The 23545-nt window shown below is 39.9% G+C and overlaps 2 protein-coding genes across 2 annotated transcripts; both read left to right on the top strand.

The window, feature by feature from the left end:
- Positions 1–8259: 8259 nt before the first annotated feature.
- LOC310865135 (glutathione S-transferase P-like) lies at positions 8260–14346 on the top strand. Its single transcript, XM_083774143.1, has 7 exons — positions 8260–8401; positions 8640–8675; positions 10870–10976; positions 11113–11200; positions 12464–12567; positions 13328–13429; positions 14089–14346. Coding segments are annotated over exons 1-7 (624 nt in total). The 5' UTR covers positions 8260–8400; the 3' UTR covers positions 14275–14346.
- Positions 14347–15783: 1437 nt separating this feature from the next.
- LOC310865486 (glutathione S-transferase P-like) lies at positions 15784–23414 on the top strand. Its single transcript, XM_083774630.1, has 7 exons — positions 15784–16073; positions 16466–16501; positions 18218–18324; positions 19273–19360; positions 21943–22046; positions 22638–22739; positions 23028–23414. Exons 1-7 carry the CDS (start codon positions 16064–16066, stop codon positions 23214–23216), a joined length of 636 nt encoding a protein of 211 aa, XP_083630756.1. The 5' UTR covers positions 15784–16063; the 3' UTR covers positions 23217–23414.
- The last annotated feature ends 131 nt before the right edge of the window (positions 23415–23545 follow it).

The following is a 23545-nucleotide window of genomic DNA, read 5'->3' as shown; positions in this document are numbered from 1 at the left end:
AGTAAATGCACTCAAGAATATTCCTTCTGACTGCCTACCAGGTTTTTTGGGAAGTCTCACTTTCATCGCCATGCATTCTTGACAGGAGTACCCCAGGGCTTAGTTATTTATTCGTTCCTATTTATCTCTACACCTTCTCTTAGGCTATTACAGATGCTATATGTTGTGCACTCTAATGGCCAAAATGTTCATGGCACTCACTCTGACATTACACTTTGTATGTCACACTGGAGAAAAGTCTGAGAATGCTGAAGGCCTAAATAGTGACTTGTATTTGAATTGCAGTGTGGAGTCTGGACATTTTGAAACCTCTTAAAAAAAGTCTTGGGGTCTGCTGAGTCCCTCCTTTCAGTGCACAGTTGCACACACATAACCACATACAATCACACATACTCAAACGCACGCTACCTGCAGTGGGTTCTTGGTGCTGATGTTAACGACATGGTACTTATAGTAGCACAGCTCACAGCTCTAAGATCCCCTCTCGCTGATCCACTTGATGAGGCAGGGCTCGTGGGTACACCACACTGATCCACTGCATCGACATGGGCTTATCAATTCTCCCTGCAACCAACACTGATCAGTAGATTACATGTGTATTCCAATGATACAGTGGTTCTCAACTGAAGACCCCTGGCAGGAACTGCAGGAAAGTCCCCCAACGGGTACCGGTAGATAATTGTGTACACCTTGAGCTCCATTCAGGTCTATCAGTGGTATAATGACATGGTTGCCAGGTGAATGCAATGCAATAAATGTCTTGGTGTGAAAGAAAAGCAGTAGTACAGTCCTCATAGACGAGACAACCAGCAGTACCAGGACTCCTGGTATAGGATATAGAAAACCAGCAGAAGGAGTACTGACAAGATAGCCTACTAGAAGTATTAGGTCGTATGATAGAAAACCAGCAAAACTAGGATTGATGTTAAGAAAAAACAGCAGTCTCAATAGCAAACTCAATTTTAATGTAATGTAATTGTAAACCTTTGTAATACTTCTGTTCTGATACATTCAATCGCAAAGGCGTGCACAGATAGACATAGCTAGAGCACCTGCCCTTTTCCCTCTGGACAGCAATGTACCCTTTTGATATTTTGTGTGTACAGTGTACACTGTACACAGTGTACAGTATGTGGACCATGGTGACATTGATCAATGTTTCTAATATATTATTTAGGCCCCGAAATCTATAAATCTCACACTATTAAAGGACCACTTCACCACTTTTCAGTTTTCAACCTATCTTCATATAATAGGTCCTCACTAATGATCATGATGAATGCCACAATTATTTTCTACTCAGTAAAGTAGTAAGTAGAGAGAAACTGGGGACCTGAGACGCTTCCCAGCTACGAGAATAGACTTTTACCAAGGTCTAGCAGGCTTTGTTTCGGTGAGTGGTTACGTCGTTTTGTTTATTTGCGGGGATTTGAAAACCCGCACACGGGAGTGAGAATATCACCAGAGGGCTGCGGAAGGGACTTCCACAGGGCGTCAGAGAGAGACTCGCTGTAAGCCCTGGACCAGGGCTAGTCGCCATACAGCCTGTTCGGTTATGTCGTCGTGAATTAACTAAACCATTCGGCGGAAAATAATAATTTATTTAGGCAAGAGGCCGGGCTCACGGAAAAGCACCAGTGCATAGCCTCCTCTTCACTAAACAGCAGCATCCTCCCTACATGATAAGTGTCCATCCAGCAGCATGCGTCAAGTCTGAGTTGAGGACACACGGGGGATAAACCCAGAGTAATGTAGTAAAAGAGTAATGACACTCAATGTAATAGTTCCAGCCATAGGAGCAAATTTAAAGCAATGTTTGGAACTAGGCTATAGGCCATAGGCACCCGCTTTGCGGTGAGATCAAAGCGTGTCACCACTCTCTTACTAGATTACTCTGGATAAACCTAATAGGCAGAGCGGATAACACTTCCAGTGGCCGAACTCTTCAGAATAAAAGTACTAAAACTAAAACGATTAATTTGCACATTAAAACAATACTAGTATTTAAACGAAAATATACAACACAAATTATGTGTCTGTGTATATATTTTTAATAACATAAAAATCAGGAATTAGCTATATTATTATTGCTTTTAGTCAATATATTGATACATAAATTGATGTATTGAAATGATTCCATAACTAAATTAATTAATTTAACCTCAATTTTTATCCCAGTGTCAACGGCACTCTGTCGAGTGCCTACTTGCTTGTTGCACACAAGTAGTGCGCAAGCCGAGCACGCAAGTACTGTCGACCGCTATAACCTGTCAAATCTCAGCTTCTCTGTGAAAGAAGAACAAGAACAAGAAAACATGAAGGTAATTCTATTTAAGCATAATTATTTCGTTACGTAATTAACAACAATCATTTACATAATGTTGTAATTAATACGGATGAGTGACGGCTTTCGAAGGTGACGTATATGTCGATCAATGTCTGGTGGATTAAAGGAAATGCCTCTATGTATATGTAATTTGTAAGTTGATTAGCGGTATACTGTGGTTACTTTGCGTATGCCCCGTTTGATGCGCATGTATCGTAGCAGCAAAATGACGTCAGGGTATAACTGGTACAACTAGCTCTCAATGATGACGTAATAAAGATGTGGATTAAAGGACCCAATGCCAGGGTGTAATTGGTTTTCGATGGTGACGTAATGACGATATGTTTTAGTGTCGGGAGGATTAAAGGTAATGACCCTAGGCGAAACTAGTACTTGCACGCTCTGCTTGCACAAGTAATAATATAGGCATGGGCGTGGTCCACCGGCGAGCTGGTCCACCGATTAGCAATTATTTTGTAATATACTAGAGCACTGCCCGTCTGGCCTACTTGGAACGATGCAAGTCGGAAATTATGCCCAGATATGGAGTTATTTGTCAGGCATGCCCAAATATGGAGTCTATGCAGCTGTCAGAACATCATTGTGATGTCAGAACAGGCCAGCTCCATATATGAAGATCTAGGGGTGATCAGGTGTGACCAATTGGCCAATTTGGGCCCTGTCCAGAGCCTGGGCAGGGGCCATTTTAGGCGGTTCTGGACAACCGTGGGTCCGAGCGACTGACAAGGCCGGGCACTTATACACTCCCTGTGGTGGAGTGGAACGCGTGTGTCGAATTTCCATAAAGGCATTTGTCTGTACGGTCGACATCAATGTTGTGGTTCTTGCAATCCACTTATTTGAGACATTAAGCATCACAGAGCTCTGGATTGGCTTTGGCTGCAGAAAGAACTACAGGAACATTCCTGCTCATGAGATCTGCAATGCTCCTGGTCCCCATGACGTCACTGGCTTTGCCTCTCTTCCATGTGCTAACAGGATGTGGTACTGCATCAGCCTTCCTTGGCCATGGGGAAATGTGCATAGGCAGCTTTGGAGGAAACGCTGGATCTCACAGGCACCCTAGTTGCCCTCACCTTGAAGCCTGAGCAGATCAACTCTGATGTTGTCCATATGCAGCAACTCTCAGACGAGTCTCACACACACACACACACACACATCACACACACACACACACACACACACACACACACACACACACACACACACACACACACACACACACACACTCATTAACTGTATATATGGTGATTTCGGGTGTGCCAGAACAGTACAATGACAGTTACGTTTCGGACACAGGGCAGCTTGCCAGAATCTCACCGGCACCCTGGGTGCGTTCCTGTGGGTCTGGAACTTCCCCCCACCCCCACATGGAGTTCAATGCAACCACTCACTTCACACGGGTGTGATTTCTTGATTATTTGTGTTAGCCCTGTGCCTTGATCTATACTCACTTCTTGATAACCCTTTGTCTTTAAACAGTCACGGATGATATCGACATGATTTTATGTTCCTTATATCAAAAGTGCCTCTTTTTTTGTTCTTGACTGGCTACCTTTTTTGTAGTGTTTTGTCACAGTTGATAAATGAGTCAGAGATTTTCTACCTCGCTTGTTCTCTTGTGTGCCACTACGATACCCTTGATTTTGTTGTTCTATGCTGGATTATAAGCACGCACACGCTGAGTCGGACACAGGAGAGAACAAGTAAGTATTGGGAAACATAAGCATGACATTTACATTCTTAGAACTCAGGCTACCGTTATCATAATTTACAATTGCCATTTTCATGTGTTTCACTGTGTGGCACTCTTCTACTCTGTCAGTGACACAATTCAAACGCATAGCATAACCCCTCTAAACTGTGCTGTTTGTCTTTCACAAGTGGTGTTGCCACTCCCTTTCCCCGACATCTGGAACAACCCACCTACATGCCAAACAGATTTTCAATAAAGATCATCATGATAATTGATTACTTGTCTCATACTTATGTCAGAGAGCATACACAATAAAACATTATATACGGCACATGATGAATAATATGTGTAAAGTCCACCTCCGTTACATGCAGCATTGCAGTAGGCCTATATTCTGTTATTCCACAGAAAGAATAAAAAACAGGTAAAATGGCCTTGAATCTTCCTAAACGTTCACCTTAAGTGACACTAACAAAGGCAAAAAATGGGCACACCAATTCAGGCTCCCAAGTTTCTTTACTTTTAATCAGGTAACGTTTCGGGCCGCAGCCCTTCCTCAGAACCCTCTGTAGACATTTTTAAATCTCAACTCAAGACTCACCTCTTCACTCTTGCTTTTAGTTGAGTTTTAATATGCACGTTCCTACCCTGTCCTGACTGATTTGCTGCATGTGGTGTTTTTATTTGTTTTTATTTATGTTCTTATATTCAATTTTGTTCTTTGCCATTGTTCTATCATTTTAACTACTTGTGTTTTATTGTATTCTATTTTTGTGTCCTGCCCTGTGAAGCACTTTGAGCTGCATTTATGTATGAAAGGTGCTATACAAATAAAGTTTATTATTATTATTATCCTGAAGGTCTGAGGAAGTCCTTCTGGACTGTTTGTTCAGCCTCCTCTACTAACAAAGGCATGCTCATGTGACAGGCCTGCCTGTGCCTCCCTAATCCTTGTGTTAATCAATGATATATGCATCAACAGATTAAGGTTATATGAACAGAATATGTTCTCCAGTGAGTTGGGCAGGTTTCACCCTTCACGCTTACTGAGCTTTTAGTTTCTGTCACCTGCTTCTACAGTAGCTCGCTTCTGTATCGCATGGAATTGTATATTTAGAATAGAATTGCATGGGGCAGCGGTGGCCTAAGGGTTAGGAGCGCCCTCAGCGCCCTTGTTGCCGAAAGGTTGCCCGTTCGATTCCCTGGACGACGGCAGGAACAATCTGCAGGATTGGGAAGTGATTGGTCATCACTCACCCAACACCGCTGAAGTGCCCAACTGCTCCAGACCAGTGGAGCTGCTTAGTCGCCAGCAGTATAAGAATGAGGTTGTACTGGTTAGCTCCAAGGTTTTAATGTGTGTGTACAGACTCAGTGAGCACAGTCTCGCGATCGAGAAAGGCCGTCATAGGCAGACCTGTATCCCGAGATACAGGCAGGTCTAAATAATACAAGAAAAATAATTGTGCTTAATGTGTTGTTTCTATATGATTTTGATGTGCTGAATCAATTTCTGCCGTATGCCGAGTGATACGGGTCACCGTGTGGTCAGAAATGGAGTAATTAGCATAATTAATCACTAGAAACTAGAAATGGGCTATAATTCTGATAAATAATCAGTAGTCAGAAATGGAGTAATTAACATAGTAACTGGAAATGGCACATTCAACACATTTTTGTCATTATTTGCACAACTTTGTAATAACTGGGCCAAAACTAATAAATAACAATAATTGACTAATCTCGATCAAATGCGATACTTTGCAGTACTTTATTTGATGTTTCTGTATGATATAGGTGATGATTCAATTTCTGTTTTAAAGATGTAGAAGTTTAGTAATTATTAATTAATAAGTAATCTTCCATCCCATCTGTTCAGGGGGTGGCAGAACTCTGTAGAGAGTAAGTAGAGAGATTCCCTGGTTGGTGGTATAGTCTCTCTATTGTCATGCCCTTAATGAACATGCTAGATCAAACTTCGTTGATGTTGTCAGCATTCATCGCACCATACAATCTGCAGAAGAAAACTTCTGCGTCCTGAATGGTGTGATCACTTAGTGCAGGACCTTCACCAAGCCCTTTAAGCAGATGGCTATACTTTACAAACAAACACATTCCAGAATTTCTTCTTTGTATGGCCTGCAATAGGATGTTGAGTCACTCCCAGTCAAAGCATGGAAACCAGGAAGCAGCTTGAGGACCTGTTCTTCCATCTGCAGCTTTTCGATTATTGCATGAACCGGGATGTACTTTCTTGCCTTGGCTGTACCTGCTTTCATCCAGACTTGTTGGCACGGCATCATGTGGAAGAAGGTGATCAGCAGTAGCAAGACATCAGTGTCTCTTGCAGAGACAACAATGGTCGCTGCACTGCTTTTAATGCAGTGAAGAACAATTATTGAGTCTGCTTCTTCATGCTTACCTTCCAAGCTGTCTGTGTCAATGGTTGCATTAGATAGATGCTTCAACTCTCTCTTCATCACTGAAGCCACCTGCAGCAACTACAATCTTGTTGACTGGTGCTTTCAGAAGCAGCTGCTGAGATAGGAAGTGAGGATCAAGGTCTGCCTTGTTCTCTTCATGGGCAATGAAGTTCACCCACTTTTCAGGAATTGGTAACTGGTCTCCTGATTGCCAATGAGCCTCTTCCACACCGTTTCCGTGTTCCACTTTTGATAGAGTGCTTGTGGTATAGCGATCAAACAATACATCGATTCGCTGGAAATGTGCTCCACTTTGGAGAACAGATCCAACAAGACATCTGCAAAGTCTCCAACGACCTTAGCCCCTTGTGGCTTTCCTGTGGCAATGACCAGAGCTTGACCATCAATGATAAGTGTTGATTCACCCTGCAGGTCTCTGGCTTCAAGATGATTTGGGCATGCAATGTCAGCAGTCATGATCGTAGCAAGTATTGCCTTTGAGCAATACAGCCAAAGACAGTGGAACAACAAACAGTTCATGATGTTCTTCAGGTCAACTGGCCGTCCTGCTTCATATGCAGCGATGAGGCGCTGCAAGATGTTTCTGTCTGCCTTGACAGCTTTTGCCTTCCCAGTTTTGCTGAAATTATTTATCAGAATTATAGCCCATTTCCAGTTTTTAGTGATTAATTATGCTAATTACTCAATTTCTGACCACACAGTGACCCGTATCACTCGGCATACGGCAGAAATGGATTCAGCACATCAAAATCATATAGAAACAACACATAAGCACCATTATTTATCAGAATTATAGCCCATTTCCAGTATTTAGTGATTAATTATGCTAATTACTCAATTTCTGACCACACAGTGACCCGTATCACTCGGCATACGGCAGAAATGGATTCAGCACATCAAAATCATATAGAAACAACACATTAAGTACTTTTCCTCAAGAATGCCCACAGGGTCATTTTCTAATGGGTTTTTTTTCCATTTCAGGACTACAACCACACATGTCACACGGAGATTTTGAAAACATGACCAATGACAAAAAACTCCCATATCTGCTGGGCGAAGTACAATGTGCAAACACAGCAGCAAGATTTGTGAGTTGCTGTGATAGGAGAAGGATATAAAATGGAACACAACCACCCTAAAGACTAATCATTGTGTATATTCCTGCACTATACCTGCACCGAGTGATCTTGGTACATACAAATTGATCTATTGAAGATTCTGACTTTCAAATGTACATTATTTGTGTTTTGATTGTATTGCTGTATTGTTGTATTGTTCTTTCTGCTTTGGCAATGTAAACGTATGTTTTCTCATGCCAATAAAGCCCTTTGAATTGAATTGGGGGGGTGGGGGGGGGAATGAAAAAAATAGGCCTACATGCAAAACGTGGAGAAGTGTTACATGTATGTTATGTAAAGTAAAAGTATCTATTGATTCATGCTGTTATCTATTTGGTACTCCATTGTCAGGTTTACTGCATCTGCATCATTTGTATATGTATCATTACTCATTATATATGTTTATCTTTACATACTTAAATTTTCTCTTTTTTATATTCTTAATTTGTTTTCATTGTGTCTATGAATATTGTTCTTAGGTTTGACACTGACAATGATAAGTAAATATGGTAAATGTGTTGAGTCATGGTGACAAAGGTGCAAAAGAAGCCCACCTTGGCCTACGAAAGGCGGAGTCAACACAATAATTATGGTAAATGTGTTGACTCAAGGTGGGCTCCTTTTGGACCTTTTGTCACCATGACTCAACACAAAATCTCCTTACAAAAATCAGAGGACTGGACCATGCCTTTTCATACTGCAACAGAATCTCAGCGATAATACTACTAGTTACATTTCTGCATGCTGCGGACTTCCTGTGCACCTTAAATACTGCATGCTTCTTTCAGTACAAGTAAGTTAAAGCGCTGGAGCACAGGTCATTTGATCAACTGAAATTGCACATGCAGGCATTTGCGAAAATAGATAGATATGTAATATCACAGACTGTTGTAAATGTGGATTTTAATGTTCAATTTAGGGGAATATTGGAGAATCAAGGAGAGTGTTTAGCATTGATTTTGTTCTTGTTACATGAACATGAACTTATTATAGAGTCTTTATATAACACTTGCCCTTATTTCTTTCCACAGTGTCTTCGTACACCATCACATACTTTGCAGTGAGAGGTAAGTGAAAACCATAGCCTGATCTAGTATGTACAGTACAATATTAAATGTATCAGTGGAACTTTAAATGTATTTTTGTTTATCAGAACAAACCCCCATTAAAGGTTTAGTCATCAGTATTCCTCCTAAATTCACATGGCTGCAATTACTGGATGAGTGATGAGTGACATCTATTGAAGGTAAGCTATGTGGACACTGACTGAACACATGGTGACACGTGGATTTAGAGGGAATGCTGCTGGCATATCAGCCACTCCAAATTCAAGTTATTTTGTGCAAGGTTCACGCAGTCTTTGATCATTGTAAGCATTTAGAATTGTATGGTCTATAGGGTATAGGCCTACATGTTTATACTGCCTGCAGTGCACCCCTGAGCCATGATGAATGAAAATGCAGCTTGACAAAGAACATACCAAACAAACTGGAATGCACACATGATGCAAAAAAGGAAGTAGATCAGAACCTACAAGTTTGTAGATCTGCTATTATAAAGTATAACATAGTGCTTGAAACACCAAAAGGGGTTCCCGCCCAAAATGGGTTTTAATAGGTTTACAGGTGTAAAGAATGGGGTGAAATTATTTTTTCGTACAAGCTCCATGAATTGTAGTTTTCAAGAAAGGGGAGACAAATAGAGGTAGAAAGAAATGCGATAGAAATAAGGATGGGACAGGTCAAAACAAATGTTCCTGAATTGAATATAGTGGAAAAACATACAGTATACAATTACAATTACATTAGCATACTGTAGAGACAGTTATGAACACGAGGTAAAAAATACCATGAGGTTAAACACAATAGCAGATACAGATATTGTAGCCTACATAAGGTGCAGCAATAGATCCATTGCCTTTGTGCAAATAGGCCAAAAATATGTCAGTGCAGTACCCAGTCTGTGAAGTCAACTTTGGACAGTTTGGGGGATCTTATCATGTTCAGGAAAACAGGTACACATACACAGACATCTTCAACTTTGGTCATTGCGTAGATAGGCAGAAAGTACTGTGATAACATCAAACTTATTTGTAGAGTAGGCCTATATCCCGATACTGTATCGGTATCGAAACAATATCGGTATCTGCGAATATGCCAAGGGGTTGACACTATGGCAAGTAAATAAAATGTTGGAGCATGTGGAGTTTGCTTTCGAGTTCCCCAAACATTTGAGTGAGGAGTCTGCTATAAGCCCAACACGAGATATTTGTCTCTAAACAAACACCGCCGCTCGGCTCCGTCCATAGAGTTGGCTTCTATATTTTTTCCCTTTTTTTAAATTATTATTATTCTCTGGTATCGGTATTTGGTATCGGTATCGGCTAACAGAAATGGTGTTCAGTTTTCAACTTCACCCAGCGGATGGCTATGAGCACTCAGAGGGGGAGCAGTTGGCGGTTTAGGGGTTTGTCTTGCTCAGCGAACAGGTGACCTTTTTGTTTAGTTTTATTTATTCGCACAATGAAAAACAGTAGAAAAAGGTAACGTCAATAAAAGAGAAACATATGTGCATGTGCACCAAACAGCCTCTCTACAAACCAAGCCCCTAAATTGACTTAATTTTGATGTTTTATAGTATAAAACATTTCAAAAAGTTGTGTACGACCTTCCCCAGATCCTAACACACCGCCATGGAAAGTTCCAGCCCAATCTGACCTGGTGACTGGTCGTGTAAAAGTTAAACATTAAAGTATAAAACATTTTAAAAAGGTTGCCCATGACTTTGCCCGGATCATCACACCACCATGAAAGGTTTCAGCCCAATTTGACCTGGGGTGTGGGCATGAAAAAGTTTCATATTAAAGTATAAAACATTGCAGATGGATGGATGCCCATGACCTTGCCCGGATCATAACACCGGAGGACCGTAGACTAATGCATTGGTAATGGTCTTACCATTACCTGAATTTTGTATTATACTATATCATTAAGTCATGATTGATTTTCTTTACAGTTAAACGGATATTATTGTCTACTCAGGCTTTAATGAGCACTGCAGGCATGGGTTTATTCTTTGAAAACAACCATCTGTCACGTGACCTATTTCTGCGTTGTGAACATGAGAAACACTGGTCTAATGAACGTGTTGTGTGTGTGTGTGTGTGTGTGTGTGTGTGTGTGTGTGTGTGTGTGTGTGTGTGTGTGTGTGTGTGTGTGTGTGTGTGTGTGTGTGTGTGTGTGTGTGTGTGTGTGTTTTCAGGCCGATGTGGCGCTACGAGGATCATGCTGGCTGACCAGGGCCAGCAATGGAAAGAAATCGTTGTGAACTTTGACGAATGGATGAAGGGAGACCTGAAAGCTAGATGTGTGAGTTGATGGTGTCGGCTTTATAATATATTCTTTTCTTTCTATCTTTAAAATTGTGAAAGATATTCTAACTTTTTTATTCAAATTCAGTTGTTTGAGGTAACTCTTTTTGTACCATCCATTGAATAAAATGTAGGTATTTGGCCAGTTGCCCATATTTGAAGATGGAGACTTGACCTTGCATCAGTCAAATACCATTCTGAGATACCTTGGATGCAAACACGGTAAATTCTTCTTCTTTGAGGAGTTTTACAAAGCGATCGTCACTTAGCCAGTAGCCTACATTGGCTGAACAAAACCAATCTTGGATTAGGACAAATTATTAATATGGGGCACTGACCACAAATCGTATAGGATCTAATGCATCCTGACAGCAAGTTGCAGGTTTGATACCCGAGCCTGAGGCAAGGTTCTGTATCTTTGTCCAGATGGCATGAGGTTAAAGAAGCGATACAGAGGATGATCAGTGTCATTTGATATCGAAAGTGCTAGTCGTGTGATGGCCTTATTGTTCATTTCAGAAAGTATGGGTGTAGGAAGTCCGATGATCTTAGAAGCATTACAAGTTATACTGAAAAGTTTGTTTCTGTTAGGCATGGACAGTATGGTGTAGAAACATGCAGAACAGTACAACAGAACAGGTTGAATAATGCTTTTGTACAAAATAGCAGAAGATGAGGATCAAAAGATAATGATCTTAATTTACGGATTACATGGAGTCTTTGCTGAAAACATGACTGGATAGATGTGATGTGTTGATCAAACCTAAGTCTATTTGTCCAGTGTGAGTCCAAGATATGTGAAACTGTCAAACCGTTCTACTGTTTTACATTAATTAATGAGGAGAGGGTTAAGTGAGTCCAGTGTGGGTTGTTTCAATGACCAGGTCTTTTGTTTTGTCCACATTCAACTCTAGATAGTTGTTAGTGCACCACTGTGTAAAATGAGAAATGGTATTCTGATTGTCCGTAAGAGTTATTGTCGTGGAGCAGTCAGAGAATGGCAGTGTCATCAGAGTATTTAAAGTATGTGATGTGAGTGGGTGAGGAGCTAATGTTATTTGTGTATAGTGTGTGTAGAAGAAAGGACTGAGGACACAACCTTGCCCTGTGTAGGTGATAACAGTTTATGAAAATGGTGTACCTACTTTAACTATTTGTTGTTTATTACTCAAAAGGTTGTGAGTCCAGTGGATGAAGAGTGGAGGAATGTTGAGGAGGTGCAGTTTCTTGATCATATGATGGCGTTGAATAGTGTTGAAAGCAGAACTAAAATCAACAAAAAGAATAGTGGCAAAATTGTCTGAAGATGAATCTAGGTGTTGGAGAAGGGAATGAAATACACAGTACAAAGACTGATGTAGTAGATTTAAGTAGAACATACACTGGTTATCTCTGAATATGTGAAAGTGTGTGTTATAATGTCAGTATCAATGTTTTCATTTGTCACAAAGACAGTACTAAAAAGATGACTAATTTCCCATTCAGGCGCTTATGGTAAAGATGTCAGGGAGGCTGCCCTTATTGACATGATGAATGATGGTGTTGAGGACCTACGGCTGAAATATTTGAAGATGATTTACCAAGAATATGTAAGTCTGAAACTACACACTACATTGCACACATATGTGAAACTATACACTTCCTTGACCAATGTCCATTGTCCCTCACCATTGTTTGTCGGCCATTGTCATATTATTAATCTCTTATTAGTCTATTATGAGTAGAGAAGCACCGAATATTCGGTTCAATGTTTTTTAACAAACACATAGACGTAAAGTCAAAAACCTAAAAAATTGAGTTAGGTGGTTTCCTCCCAACATCAACGAAACGTATTACAAACCTTGAAGTTATTTAATTTAGTACAGTAACAATTAAGTAGTAATTTCAGAGTAATCATGATTGAGTTTGTCATTTTAATATAGTCAGTTGTCTGAACAGTATTTTGATATTTTCAAACCTGTCTCTCTTGCCACTTGGCAAGTGTAGTGTAGAACAGCATATATTGTAGGAAAATGTATTAGGGCATCCTACTGTCAATGCTCTGTACTTTCAACCTTGTCAAGTTCTGATGAAGACTGAAAGATTCAAATGTAAAACAAGGCACAGTTGGGGTGCAGTCAGGGGCAGTGAGTCGATGCCAAATTGTGACAAGGTCTCCAGTGAGTCGATGCCAAATTGTGGCAAGGTCTCCAGTTTGATTCTGGACAGATTAATGTGTTGCATTCATGTCTTTCCTCCTCGCTGCCTTTAACGTCCTGTCTCTATGGACTTTCGTTCTCCTACAGTATCTAAAGAAATAAAAGTATCTGATATACATTCATAATTGATGATTATGTCTCAATGTAATAGGAGACTGGCAAAGCTGCATACATAAAGGACCTGCCTAACACCCTGGACAAATTTGAAGCTTTTATGGCCAAGAACAAGAGCGGGTTCCTGGTTGGGGACAAGGTAAACTGACTGCAAATGTGTTGGTAAAATCAGTTTCAGAATGTGTTTAGTATAGTACTTGACTGGTTTTGGCACCAGTTGTCCAGAAATACCAATCCAACCGATATGGGCTTATAATGATGGCATCAGGGCTCAGATACAGAGATCTCCATATGGGCATAAAATGGAAACAGGCAGACAGACACGGGTGGGGCATGCATTCCCAATTTGCATAGTTCCTGAGTAGATTGGTGCCATGGTCTATTATATAGCAGATCCTAGAGCTCATGTTGCTCCTCCTTACACCCACCCGGGAATTGTACGAAAGGTGGCACTAGAGCAAGGGTATCAAACTAATTTTGGGATGGTCATGGATCATTGTGCAACTTCATACGGGCCAGGTTATTTTCCAGCTGTGCATGTGTGTTCCCAATACTGAAAAAGCACCAATGCTGTTATAGCATCCAGTCACATTAAACAAAGGATGATGAGTAGGCTCATTTATTTCAGTTATAATGGCTATATATTATATAGCCTATAATGGGATATTTTATTTGCATTACATACTTTATTAGATGTATACAGGAGCTTTCCACCTGCAGTGTATCTCAGTTTAGCTGTTGGTGAAAATGAGAATGATCTTCAAAGCATTATTCTAATTAATTATGATATCGGTCCAGATTTCATATGCTGACTACAACCTGTTTGAACTCCTGCTCAACCACCTGGAGCTGTGCCCAACCTGCCTGGACACCTTCCCCACGCTGAAGGGCTTTGTGAAGAAGATGTCAGCCCGCCCGAAAATCAAGAACTTCATTAACTCTGATGCTCATAAAATGCAAATCAATGGCAATGGCAAACAATGAATCCTGCCAAAAGAGCTGTAGGCTAATTCATATTACTGTAGTTCTAGTGTACTGTTGTTGACTATTGGAACCTCAACTGTGGAAAAAGATAGCTTTTATTAGGTAGTAAGAACAAGAACACTTAAATAAGTGTATAGGGTATAGTGGATAGTTTTGCTGCAAAAAAATAAAGTTTTGCTGTGATATACAATATTATGTGTCAATAATGTTTTGGATATCCTAATCTATGTTTAAAATTGTGTATATTTCACATTTATATCATGAATACTTATAGGTTTGACAATTTCCTTTCACGCAACCATTAAACTTGTCAGGGTTGGGGCATGGGGTGATCACTGATCAGCTCGAACTCCACCCACTGCACTAATAAATAGGTGCAACATCTCAAGTGCAGAGAGTAGACAGAGAAATACACTTTTATTTATTTCAGTAAAGAAATTACAGTAAAGTCTCGATCATAAATACAACAATAATGCAAAAGCTCAGTAGGCCTACATTCCAATACAAAGTAATAAACCGAAACGCTCAGAAGTAAAATAAACTGTTCCAAAAGGTGAGATATCACACCACCAATACAAGGTTTAGCCAGTTAATGACCAGAAATGGCCACCAGAGAGCAACAAATGTCCATTCACTCCACACAAATGTGGTGTCCTAGCTCACAGAATAATTGAAGTATTCAAATAAAAAAAACACTGACCTGGGTGAATTCCAGTCCAGCAGCAGGAGGACTGACCTTTATTTTTTTATACCCACATATGCATGCTACACTGGATAGCTGACATTGGGAGCACTGAGCACTCTGATATCTATCATGGAGTTAGATATAGTTTTGTGTGGTATAGCAAAAACAAAAAAAGAGTTGTCTTCTTTTCTTTTTTCCTTGGTTATTGCATACTCCATAAGTTAGTCTGGGGGTCCTCGAACTGCACTTTGAGAACCAGCCAAGGACCCCTTGGAAACCCCTCAAGGGGTGACAGGTACGGTCGCCCCTTTTCCATCTCGCCCCACTACTCTACCTAGCTGTAAATAACAAACATAATTCATGTTGGTGATTATATGAAGACCCCTGGGGTCTCTGGACCACACTTTGAGAACCACTGGAAACCCCTCAAGGACCCGTGGTAGTCGCCGGGCTGCACTTTGATGATAACTACTGAATCAGAAGCAAAGACAAAGCAGTTGAAAGAGGCCCAAAAAATAGAGAAATATGAAATATAAATATAGATCGGGAAGAATATAAGATAATATTCTTCCCGATTATGTTTTATTATTAATAGCCTAATAATAATATTTCGCATAATGATGACAATGTTACTAATACTAATCAGTTAATCACTAGTCAGTTATTTTCTTTCACAAAATAATGTGAGCTCACATTATTTTGCAGCTAGCCTAGAAATTTGCAAGGGCAGAAGGGTGGCAAATTGGCAATTAACTTTATTTTGAAAAGTAAATATATTTTACCCGGAAATATTGTTGTTGTTGCTTGCTTCCGTGTGAGGTACTTGACACTATACGCTTGACACGGACATTTATTTTTAATAAGTCACCGCTGTGTAAATTTCCACCCAGCACTGGATCCGCCTTTGGACTTCAGGCGAATCAGGCCTACTAGGGAAAAGGGCGCTCTATTGTCAGTAGTAAATCATGTGACTCACAAGAGCTCCATAAAAAAAAGAGTTTTCGAACCAGATTACATAATCCCAGAGTCTTTCTAGATAACGACGCCACACAACAACATTGCTGTTGCAAGCAACCTGCAGGTTCTCTACGCAGTTCCACTTCCATGCCTACAAGTGAGTTAAAGCCAAGGGCTTGAATTTAATTTAATTTGATCTGTTTAAATTGCATGTAAATTTGTAGAATCGTAAACTACAGAAATGCAGTCGCGTGACTCGCGTCTGAGTGTGTGCAGTGTGCACTGTGCAGTAACCAAAAGCCATAGGCCTACTTTCAAAATGCATTGTTGTAGATGTTACTGATTTTAGAAATGAATATAAGAGAATAGTTAGTTATAATTAGTAGTAGCCCTATGGGTATTCACGGATTGTGTTAATGTGTAGCTCTCAAACTATAGCTCTGGTCCATAGTTTAGAGCTATAATATCGACTATGGACCAGAGCTAACTCTCAAACATGAACTTCACTAATTGTAATAGCTCTGACCCTTGTCCCATTTCTTTCCACAGTGCCTCCATACACCATCACATACTTTGCAGTGAGAGGTATGTGAGTAATGGTATTAAAAGCTATGTCATTACAAGTCATTATTTATTATATTGATGATCATATCCTAGTCAACAAAATGAACAAATCATAGGACTACAGAATGAGCGTAGGGAGAGGCCAGGGCACATTATGGGGCGATTTAGACTAGACTCACTAGAGGATAATGTGAACATGAGAGGTGCAAGGCTGGCTGACCTCGGATCACTTTTAGGCATATATTTGTATATTGACATTGACAAAAAATATATTAATTTATATTGGTTGTAATGTACTCTTCCAAAGCTTAGTTGAAATGTATTATTAGTAGATACACACACGTAGATTTAGGCTACTGCTGGCATTGGCAAATCAACAACACTTACATTTTTGGATCATTTTTTGCATTATTTACAAGTAAGTTAACGAATTAATGAAAATGTAGTTTAAAATAGAAAAATGTGATCCTTTACATTTTTTCGTTTTTGCTGCAAGACATACAACACGATACATAAAAGGGCTAATGCGCATCACAAAATGATCCTTGTGATTATATTGGGTTGAACGTTACAGCAGGTAAGGTGATACGTATAGTCTTGTATGGCCTTAGCCACACAAGACGTGTCGTGTGTGTGTCCTGTCTTCAAATCTCACTCCACTCTGAAGTCTGAATGGAAAGAAACCCTGGGATACAATGTTGTTTGAAAAGAATACTGCTCACATGATGCCACACCCTAGATCATATAACGACGTGTTGCTATATCTTGTAGAAGACCAACTGAATGTTTTATTGATCAAGTCAAGATAAACTGGTGCTACGGCGCACCACCACGACAATGCTATCACAACAAACCATCCGACTGTTTTGGCAGTCTCGTTTCTCCCATTGTACCTGCCTCAGCTATGATTTTCAATTCAAAGGGCTTTATTTGCATGAGAAAACATACGTTTACATTGCCAAAGTGGAACAATCAAAACAAGATGTATGTACATTTGAAAGTCAGAATCTCCAATAAATTAATTTCTATGTACCAAGATCACTCGATGCAGAATACACACAATCATTAGTCATTAAGGTGATTGTGTTCCATTTCATATCTTATCTGGTTTGCTAATGGCCCCCAGATCTCGCAACCATAGAGGGAATTGGTTATATCACAGTCCAGTATTTTAAGCCAGGTTTTAATTGGGATGTCTATTTTGATTGCATAGAATTAGAAGGCCCTTCTTGCCTTTCTCAGAACCTTTACAGTTTGAACTATAGTTCCCTGTGCAGCTGATGTTTAGGCCAAGGTAGGTATAGCTTTTTTTGTTTGTTCTAATGGGATTGTATTTAGGAAAAAATGATGGTTTTGGCAGCTGGATCCTTTTTGAAATATCATGATTTTAGTCTTAGTTAGGTTCACTGTCAGGGCCCACGTCTGGGAGACTGTGTGTAGGAGATCAAGTTGCTGCTGTAGTCCTTCCTTAGTTGGAGATGGTGGCGGCAGCAGCAGCAGGTCATCTGTGAAAAGTAAGCATTTGATTTCTGTTTGCCAATGGGATACCTGGAGCTATAGATGGACTGTTCTAACATTTTGCCAATTTGTTGAGAGAGATATATTCACACACACACACACACACACACACACACTATTATGTGTGTGTGGGTATATATGATCCTGGGTTATTAAACAACTTTCTGAGAAACACTGGATTAATGTGTGTGTGTGCCTTCTCTTTCCTGTATGTTTCAGGCCGCTGTGGTGCTATGAGGATCATGCTGGCTGACCAGGGCCAGGAATGGAAAGAAATCGTTGTCAACTTTGAGGACTGGATGAAGGGAGACCTGAAAACCACATGTGTGAGTTGACGCTGTCTGCTATGTAATATCATCTTTTGGCCTACATTAACATATCTTTAGTTTTAGTTATATGAAGCCTCAAAATCTCAGGTCATCCCAGTAATTATAATATCAATACAATTTTAATCTGAAAACCATAGTCTTGCTGTCCTATTTATACCTGACATCCACTTCTATATTTGTCTTGAAGCTCTTTAAGTTACGGGCAGATTTTATTTGGAAATTCTATGCTGTTCCTCTAAACTTGTTGAAAGAAATTAGCGGCTCACAAGTTTACCTCCTATAATGTGCATCATCGAATTAAACAGACTGGCCATCGTATTAACGCTAGCCGTGAAAGTCCTTTAAACGGAATATACCAGTACATACTTTTAGTTATTAATAGATAATTGTAGGAAGAAAGGAAACTCAGAGTAAAGATAGATAGATGGATAGATCTTTATTTGTCATTGCAACGTGTACAACAAAATTAAAAGTGCCAACCAATCAGTGCATCATATCACAAAACAACATACTGTACAAGCTAAAACAAAACACACATGACTTCTTGTTATTGCACAACCCCAGCAGCACTAATGCACAAACATGTAATTTCAGCTGTTATCGCACAACAAACCCTTATTGTACTTAAGATAGCAGAGAAAAAACTAAAAGTGTCGCAGCAACAGATCATTTTTTTAGCAGCATGAGTGCAACTACCGCTGTGGGATAGAAGCTGTTACTGAATCTGTTGGTCTTGGACATGATCACTTTGTACTGTCTGCCTGATGGCAACAGTTCAAACAGTGAGTGAGCGGGGTGGGAAGTGTCTTTCATAATGTTCAGAGTTTTTTTATGACGGCGCGCTCTGTGTAGTTCTTCCAGTGTGGGGAGAGAATGCACACAGACATTCACTTTCAGCCTTTGTGTATGAATTGTGCTTTACAAATAAACTTGCCTTTCCTTTAGGTTTTTGGACAGTTGCCCAAATTTGAAGATGGAGACTTGACCTTGTTTCAGTCTAATGCCATTCTGCGTCACCTGGGTCGCAATCACGGTAATTATTATGTTTAAACATCTAATAGGTTGTTGGTGCCCTTTCTGTTTTTTATGCAAGAACTTCTGGAAACTCTGATTTACATTGTTGGATGCAGGTGACTCTGAAACCATAATTGCTGCTTTGTACCATTTTATGGCTCTTAGAAAACCCATAAAATGGTCTCTTTAGTTTTAATTGTCTCCACCAGGCCGAAGGCATGGGGAGAGAGTATGTTTTGCACTCCGTCCGTGTGTGTGTGTCCTTCCGTCCGTCCGTTATCAGCTAATCTCTGGCACCGTTGGCCCGATCCATGCCAAACTGTGCACACACTCCCTGGATGCCAACGACGAACCTCTGCCCCAAATATTCCTCAACGGCCTGTTATAGCGCCACCATGAGGCCGATTTAGGCAAAACACATTTATGTAGATAACTCGTACACATTTTATCCATACATCACACAATTCGGTATACACTATCTCCATAGTCATGTGATCAACACAGATCTGCACAATTTCCCATCTTCCATCCTGATTGGCTAAGATTGGCTTCCAAAGCTCACATGATTGGTCCGTTTCGAACAAAATGCCACAAATCACAAACGGTGTCCAATTTCCATGAAATTATAAACGCACATTTCCACTAGGCCGAGGACGACATGCCACTTTTCTTTCCAAATCAGCTATGACAGGCCAATTCCTGTTTTTACCTATAGACCGATTCCGTACCGGTTTCATGGTCGCAGCCTACGTATTTCCTGTAGGCGGACTCGACGTAGCTGCGGGGGTAAAACCCTCACCAGACGCACCTCTTCCACTACAGTGAACGGCAGAGTGACTGATGTTAGTTTGCCTCAAACTTTACTCCTTTACCTGCTTTTTTACTAACACTAACATTACAAAGATGCCCAGAACATCGAGATGAACATGTGTAGTTTATGGCTGCTCCAACAGTAGTGGCAACATAAAAATAAAATAAAAACGGAATGTCTAATATCCACCGCGGTGGCGGAGACCAGAGCCATTGAGCAATGGTTGAGACAAAGCAGTGAAAGATACATAACGCCAGTCTTACCCAATACCAAATATTTCTGTTTTATTAACACAAGGCTGCTGTACTTTATACCTCATACTTTAAATGCTTAGTATGAGGTATAAAATACAGCAGCCTTGTGTTCATAAAACAGAAAGATTGGGTATTGGGTAAGACTGAAATTATGTATCTTGCAGGATTCTTCACTGCTTTGTCTCAACCATTACTCAATGGCTCTGGTCTCAGCCATCGCGGTGGATATTAGACATTCCGTTTTATTTTATTTGTTATGTTGCCACTACTGTTGGAGCAGCCATAAACTACACAGGTTCATCTCGATGTTCTGGGCATCTTTGTAATGTTAGTGTTAGTAAAAAAGCAGGTAAAGGAGTAAAGTTTGAGGCAAACTAACATCAGTCACTCTGCCGTTCACTGTAGTGGAAGAGGTGCGTCTGGTGAGGGTTTTACCCCCGCAGCTACGTCGAGTCCGCCAACAGGAAATACGTAGGCTGCGACCATGAAACCGGTACGGAATCGGTCTATAGCTGCATCGACAACTTATGTATGCGCACTCCCTAGAGGCAATGGAAAAACATTTTCCCTGCATCCCTCCACATCTGCCAGTTATAGCGCCACCATGAGGCCGATTTCTGCAATTGTTTGTTAGTCACAGATCTCACGCAAATCAGTACACATGATCTCTGTAGTCAGGTGATCAAGACGAGCCTGTTGGATTTCTCAGATTCTACACTGATTAGCTAAGATTGCCTTCCAAAGTTTTCAGGAGTAGCCCGTTTTGTACAAAATGCTGCACATGTCCTGCTCATCCAGAATTCTATCCTCAGAGATGCTATGAGTGATCTGGCTCTGCATTTCCTCAACAAAATGAAGGAAATTGTTGCAAGAAACAAACAAAAAAACATGTTTGATGTTTATTGTTTATATTACTCCTAAACATTTTGCCAAACATCACACACACACACTCCTATCCTCCGGGTGGAGACCTGTGCCCAGAAGGGCACTTTTTCTAGTAGTTTGTCCTATTAAGGGGATCTAAGGTGTGGTAAATGTTTATTGAATTTCACTTTAGATTTGATTGAATACTTTAGTACAATACAAGTTCTGCTAAAAGGATTTCTCCAAGAAACCCTATGCCCTGCATTGTTTACAATTGGCATGGGTCCAATTAGTATAGTACATACTCTTGAACAATGGAGTACACAATTATTGGCTGTGTTTTGTATCGTAGTGTTGGCTCTGATGAATTAAAGGGTGGACCCATTGTAAACAAGTGTAATGCTTTATGGTGTCCTCAGTTAATAAAGTCTTCAATGAATACATGCTGTTATGTTGCGTGCAAGAACATATTTTCTCATATTGATAAAATACATTTTTTATTTTTTTAGTATTGGCTCTTCTGAACAGCCACTCTACTCTGTCAATGATCAGAATACTGCAGAGCTTTAACCTTTTTGTTTTAACCAAAACACATTACTGACTTTAATTTCAGTATCAATGACTAAAGCACTAAAAAGATGACCATTCGTATTACTATCTGGTTTTCTTCAGGTGCCTGTGGTAAAGATAACAGGGAGGCTGTCCTTATTGACATGATGAATGATGGTGTGGAGGACCTACGTCTGAAATATGGCAAGCTGATTTACCAAGAATATGTGAGTCTGAAACCACACAGTGAATAAACAAAGTTTAAACATTGGTGGTACTTGTCAGAGACGATGATGTTTGGCTTATTGCATTAATTTATGATTTGAGTATATAGGACTTTACATCACATACAGCACTTATTTACTTGACTCAAAATACTACAGAAGTGGAAAAAGCAGCACTCCAAAATAAGGGATGCAAGACTGGCTCAGATAATCATATATTTATTATTATATAGACACTTTTTAGCCTGAGCCTTCCTCAGAGCAGATAAACCTAGTTATTTTTATAGCAGAGTACAAAAAGGCATCCGGAGGAACTGCATGTGTTTTCTTTTTTTCTTTTTACCCCTAACCAGTACTTATTTACTTGTATGAATGTATATTGTACATTATGAATGTTTATCTATGAGATAAGAAGCTATAGATGAAAGTAGCTACAATTAAATGAAATGCCTTGATTGCACATATTTAGATAATATTTGCACGTAAAAATTATATTATTGCTTCAAATTATAAAAGTTGTGTATCATATAAAGTGACAGCAGTGTAATTATGGCTTCGCAATTTTTATTGATTGTGATGTCACAATGTTTATAGGAGACTGGCAAAGATGCGTACATTAAGGACCTGCCGAACCACCTCTCCAAATTTGATGATTTTATGGCCAAGAACAACAGTGTATTTCTAGTTGGAGACAAGGTACACCAACTGCAATTGTTATTGCACAATCCCATATGCAATACCCTCTTGTCCCACCAGTGGGACCCAGCCCACAGGTTGGGTTATGCACATTTATTTTATTATAACTTGAATTTTGTCTAATGTTATGAACTGAGAATCGTTGATTATTAGCATGTAACGTATTGTGTATATTTCAGTTTTGTTTAACTGGCTGATTCCCTCTGTTAGTGTAAAGTAACATGATCTTGAAGTCATTATCAAATAAATGATTATGTTATAACCCTAACTCTAACCCTTCTCCTGCAGATTTCATATGCTGACTACAACCTTTTTGATCTCCTGCTCAACCACTTGGTGCTGTGTCCAACCTGCCTGGACACCTTCCTCAAACTGAAGGCATTCATGGAACAGATGTCAGCCCGCCCCAAACTCAAGGCCTTCATTGACACTGATGCTCATAAAAAGTTGCCAATCAATGGCAATGGCAAACAATGAATCCCCCAAAGGGGCTATAATTAATGATACTGTAGTAGTACTAGTGTCCTGATTGTTGAAACCACGACCATTTTTTTTTAAAACTTGGTCAAGAACTACAGTAGGCTAAACCCTTTTCTACATAGCCTTTATTAGGTATATTGAGAGCTTCTCTTGTATAGCTTTTCTTCAAAAATAAAGCTTGTCATATACAGTGTCAATTTTGATTGATTGAAATATTTATTAACAGTTTGTAGAATTACAGTACATTTCAAGCACAAACTCAATACAAAGACTGATAACTGAGTGGACGACCCACGCGTCGCGTCCGGACAAGGGAGCTTGTAGAT

Source organism: Protomyctophum parallelum (genome assembly GCF_964188405.1).
Source record: "Protomyctophum parallelum genome assembly, chromosome: 10".
Lineage (NCBI taxonomy): Eukaryota > Metazoa > Chordata > Actinopteri > Myctophiformes > Myctophidae > Protomyctophum > Protomyctophum parallelum.
This window is presented reverse-complemented; position numbering and strand designations above follow the sequence as displayed.

What these genes read in the sequence shown, in the direction of transcription:
- LOC310865135 (XM_083774143.1), top strand. An exon ending in CACATACTTTGCAGTGAGAG is followed by an intron (nt 8,676 to 10,869) that starts GTAAGTGAAAAC and finishes GTGTGTTTTCAG; the next exon opens with GCCGATGTGGCGCTACGAGG. An exon ending in GAGACCTGAAAGCTAGATGT is followed by an intron (nt 10,977 to 11,112) that starts GTGAGTTGATGG and finishes AATAAAATGTAG; the next exon opens with GTATTTGGCCAGTTGCCCAT.
- LOC310865486 (XM_083774630.1), top strand. An exon ending in GAGACCTGAAAACCACATGT is followed by an intron (nt 18,325 to 19,272) that starts GTGAGTTGACGC and finishes CCTTTCCTTTAG; the next exon opens with GTTTTTGGACAGTTGCCCAA. An exon ending in AGCTGATTTACCAAGAATAT is followed by an intron (nt 22,047 to 22,637) that starts GTGAGTCTGAAA and finishes CAATGTTTATAG; the next exon opens with GAGACTGGCAAAGATGCGTA.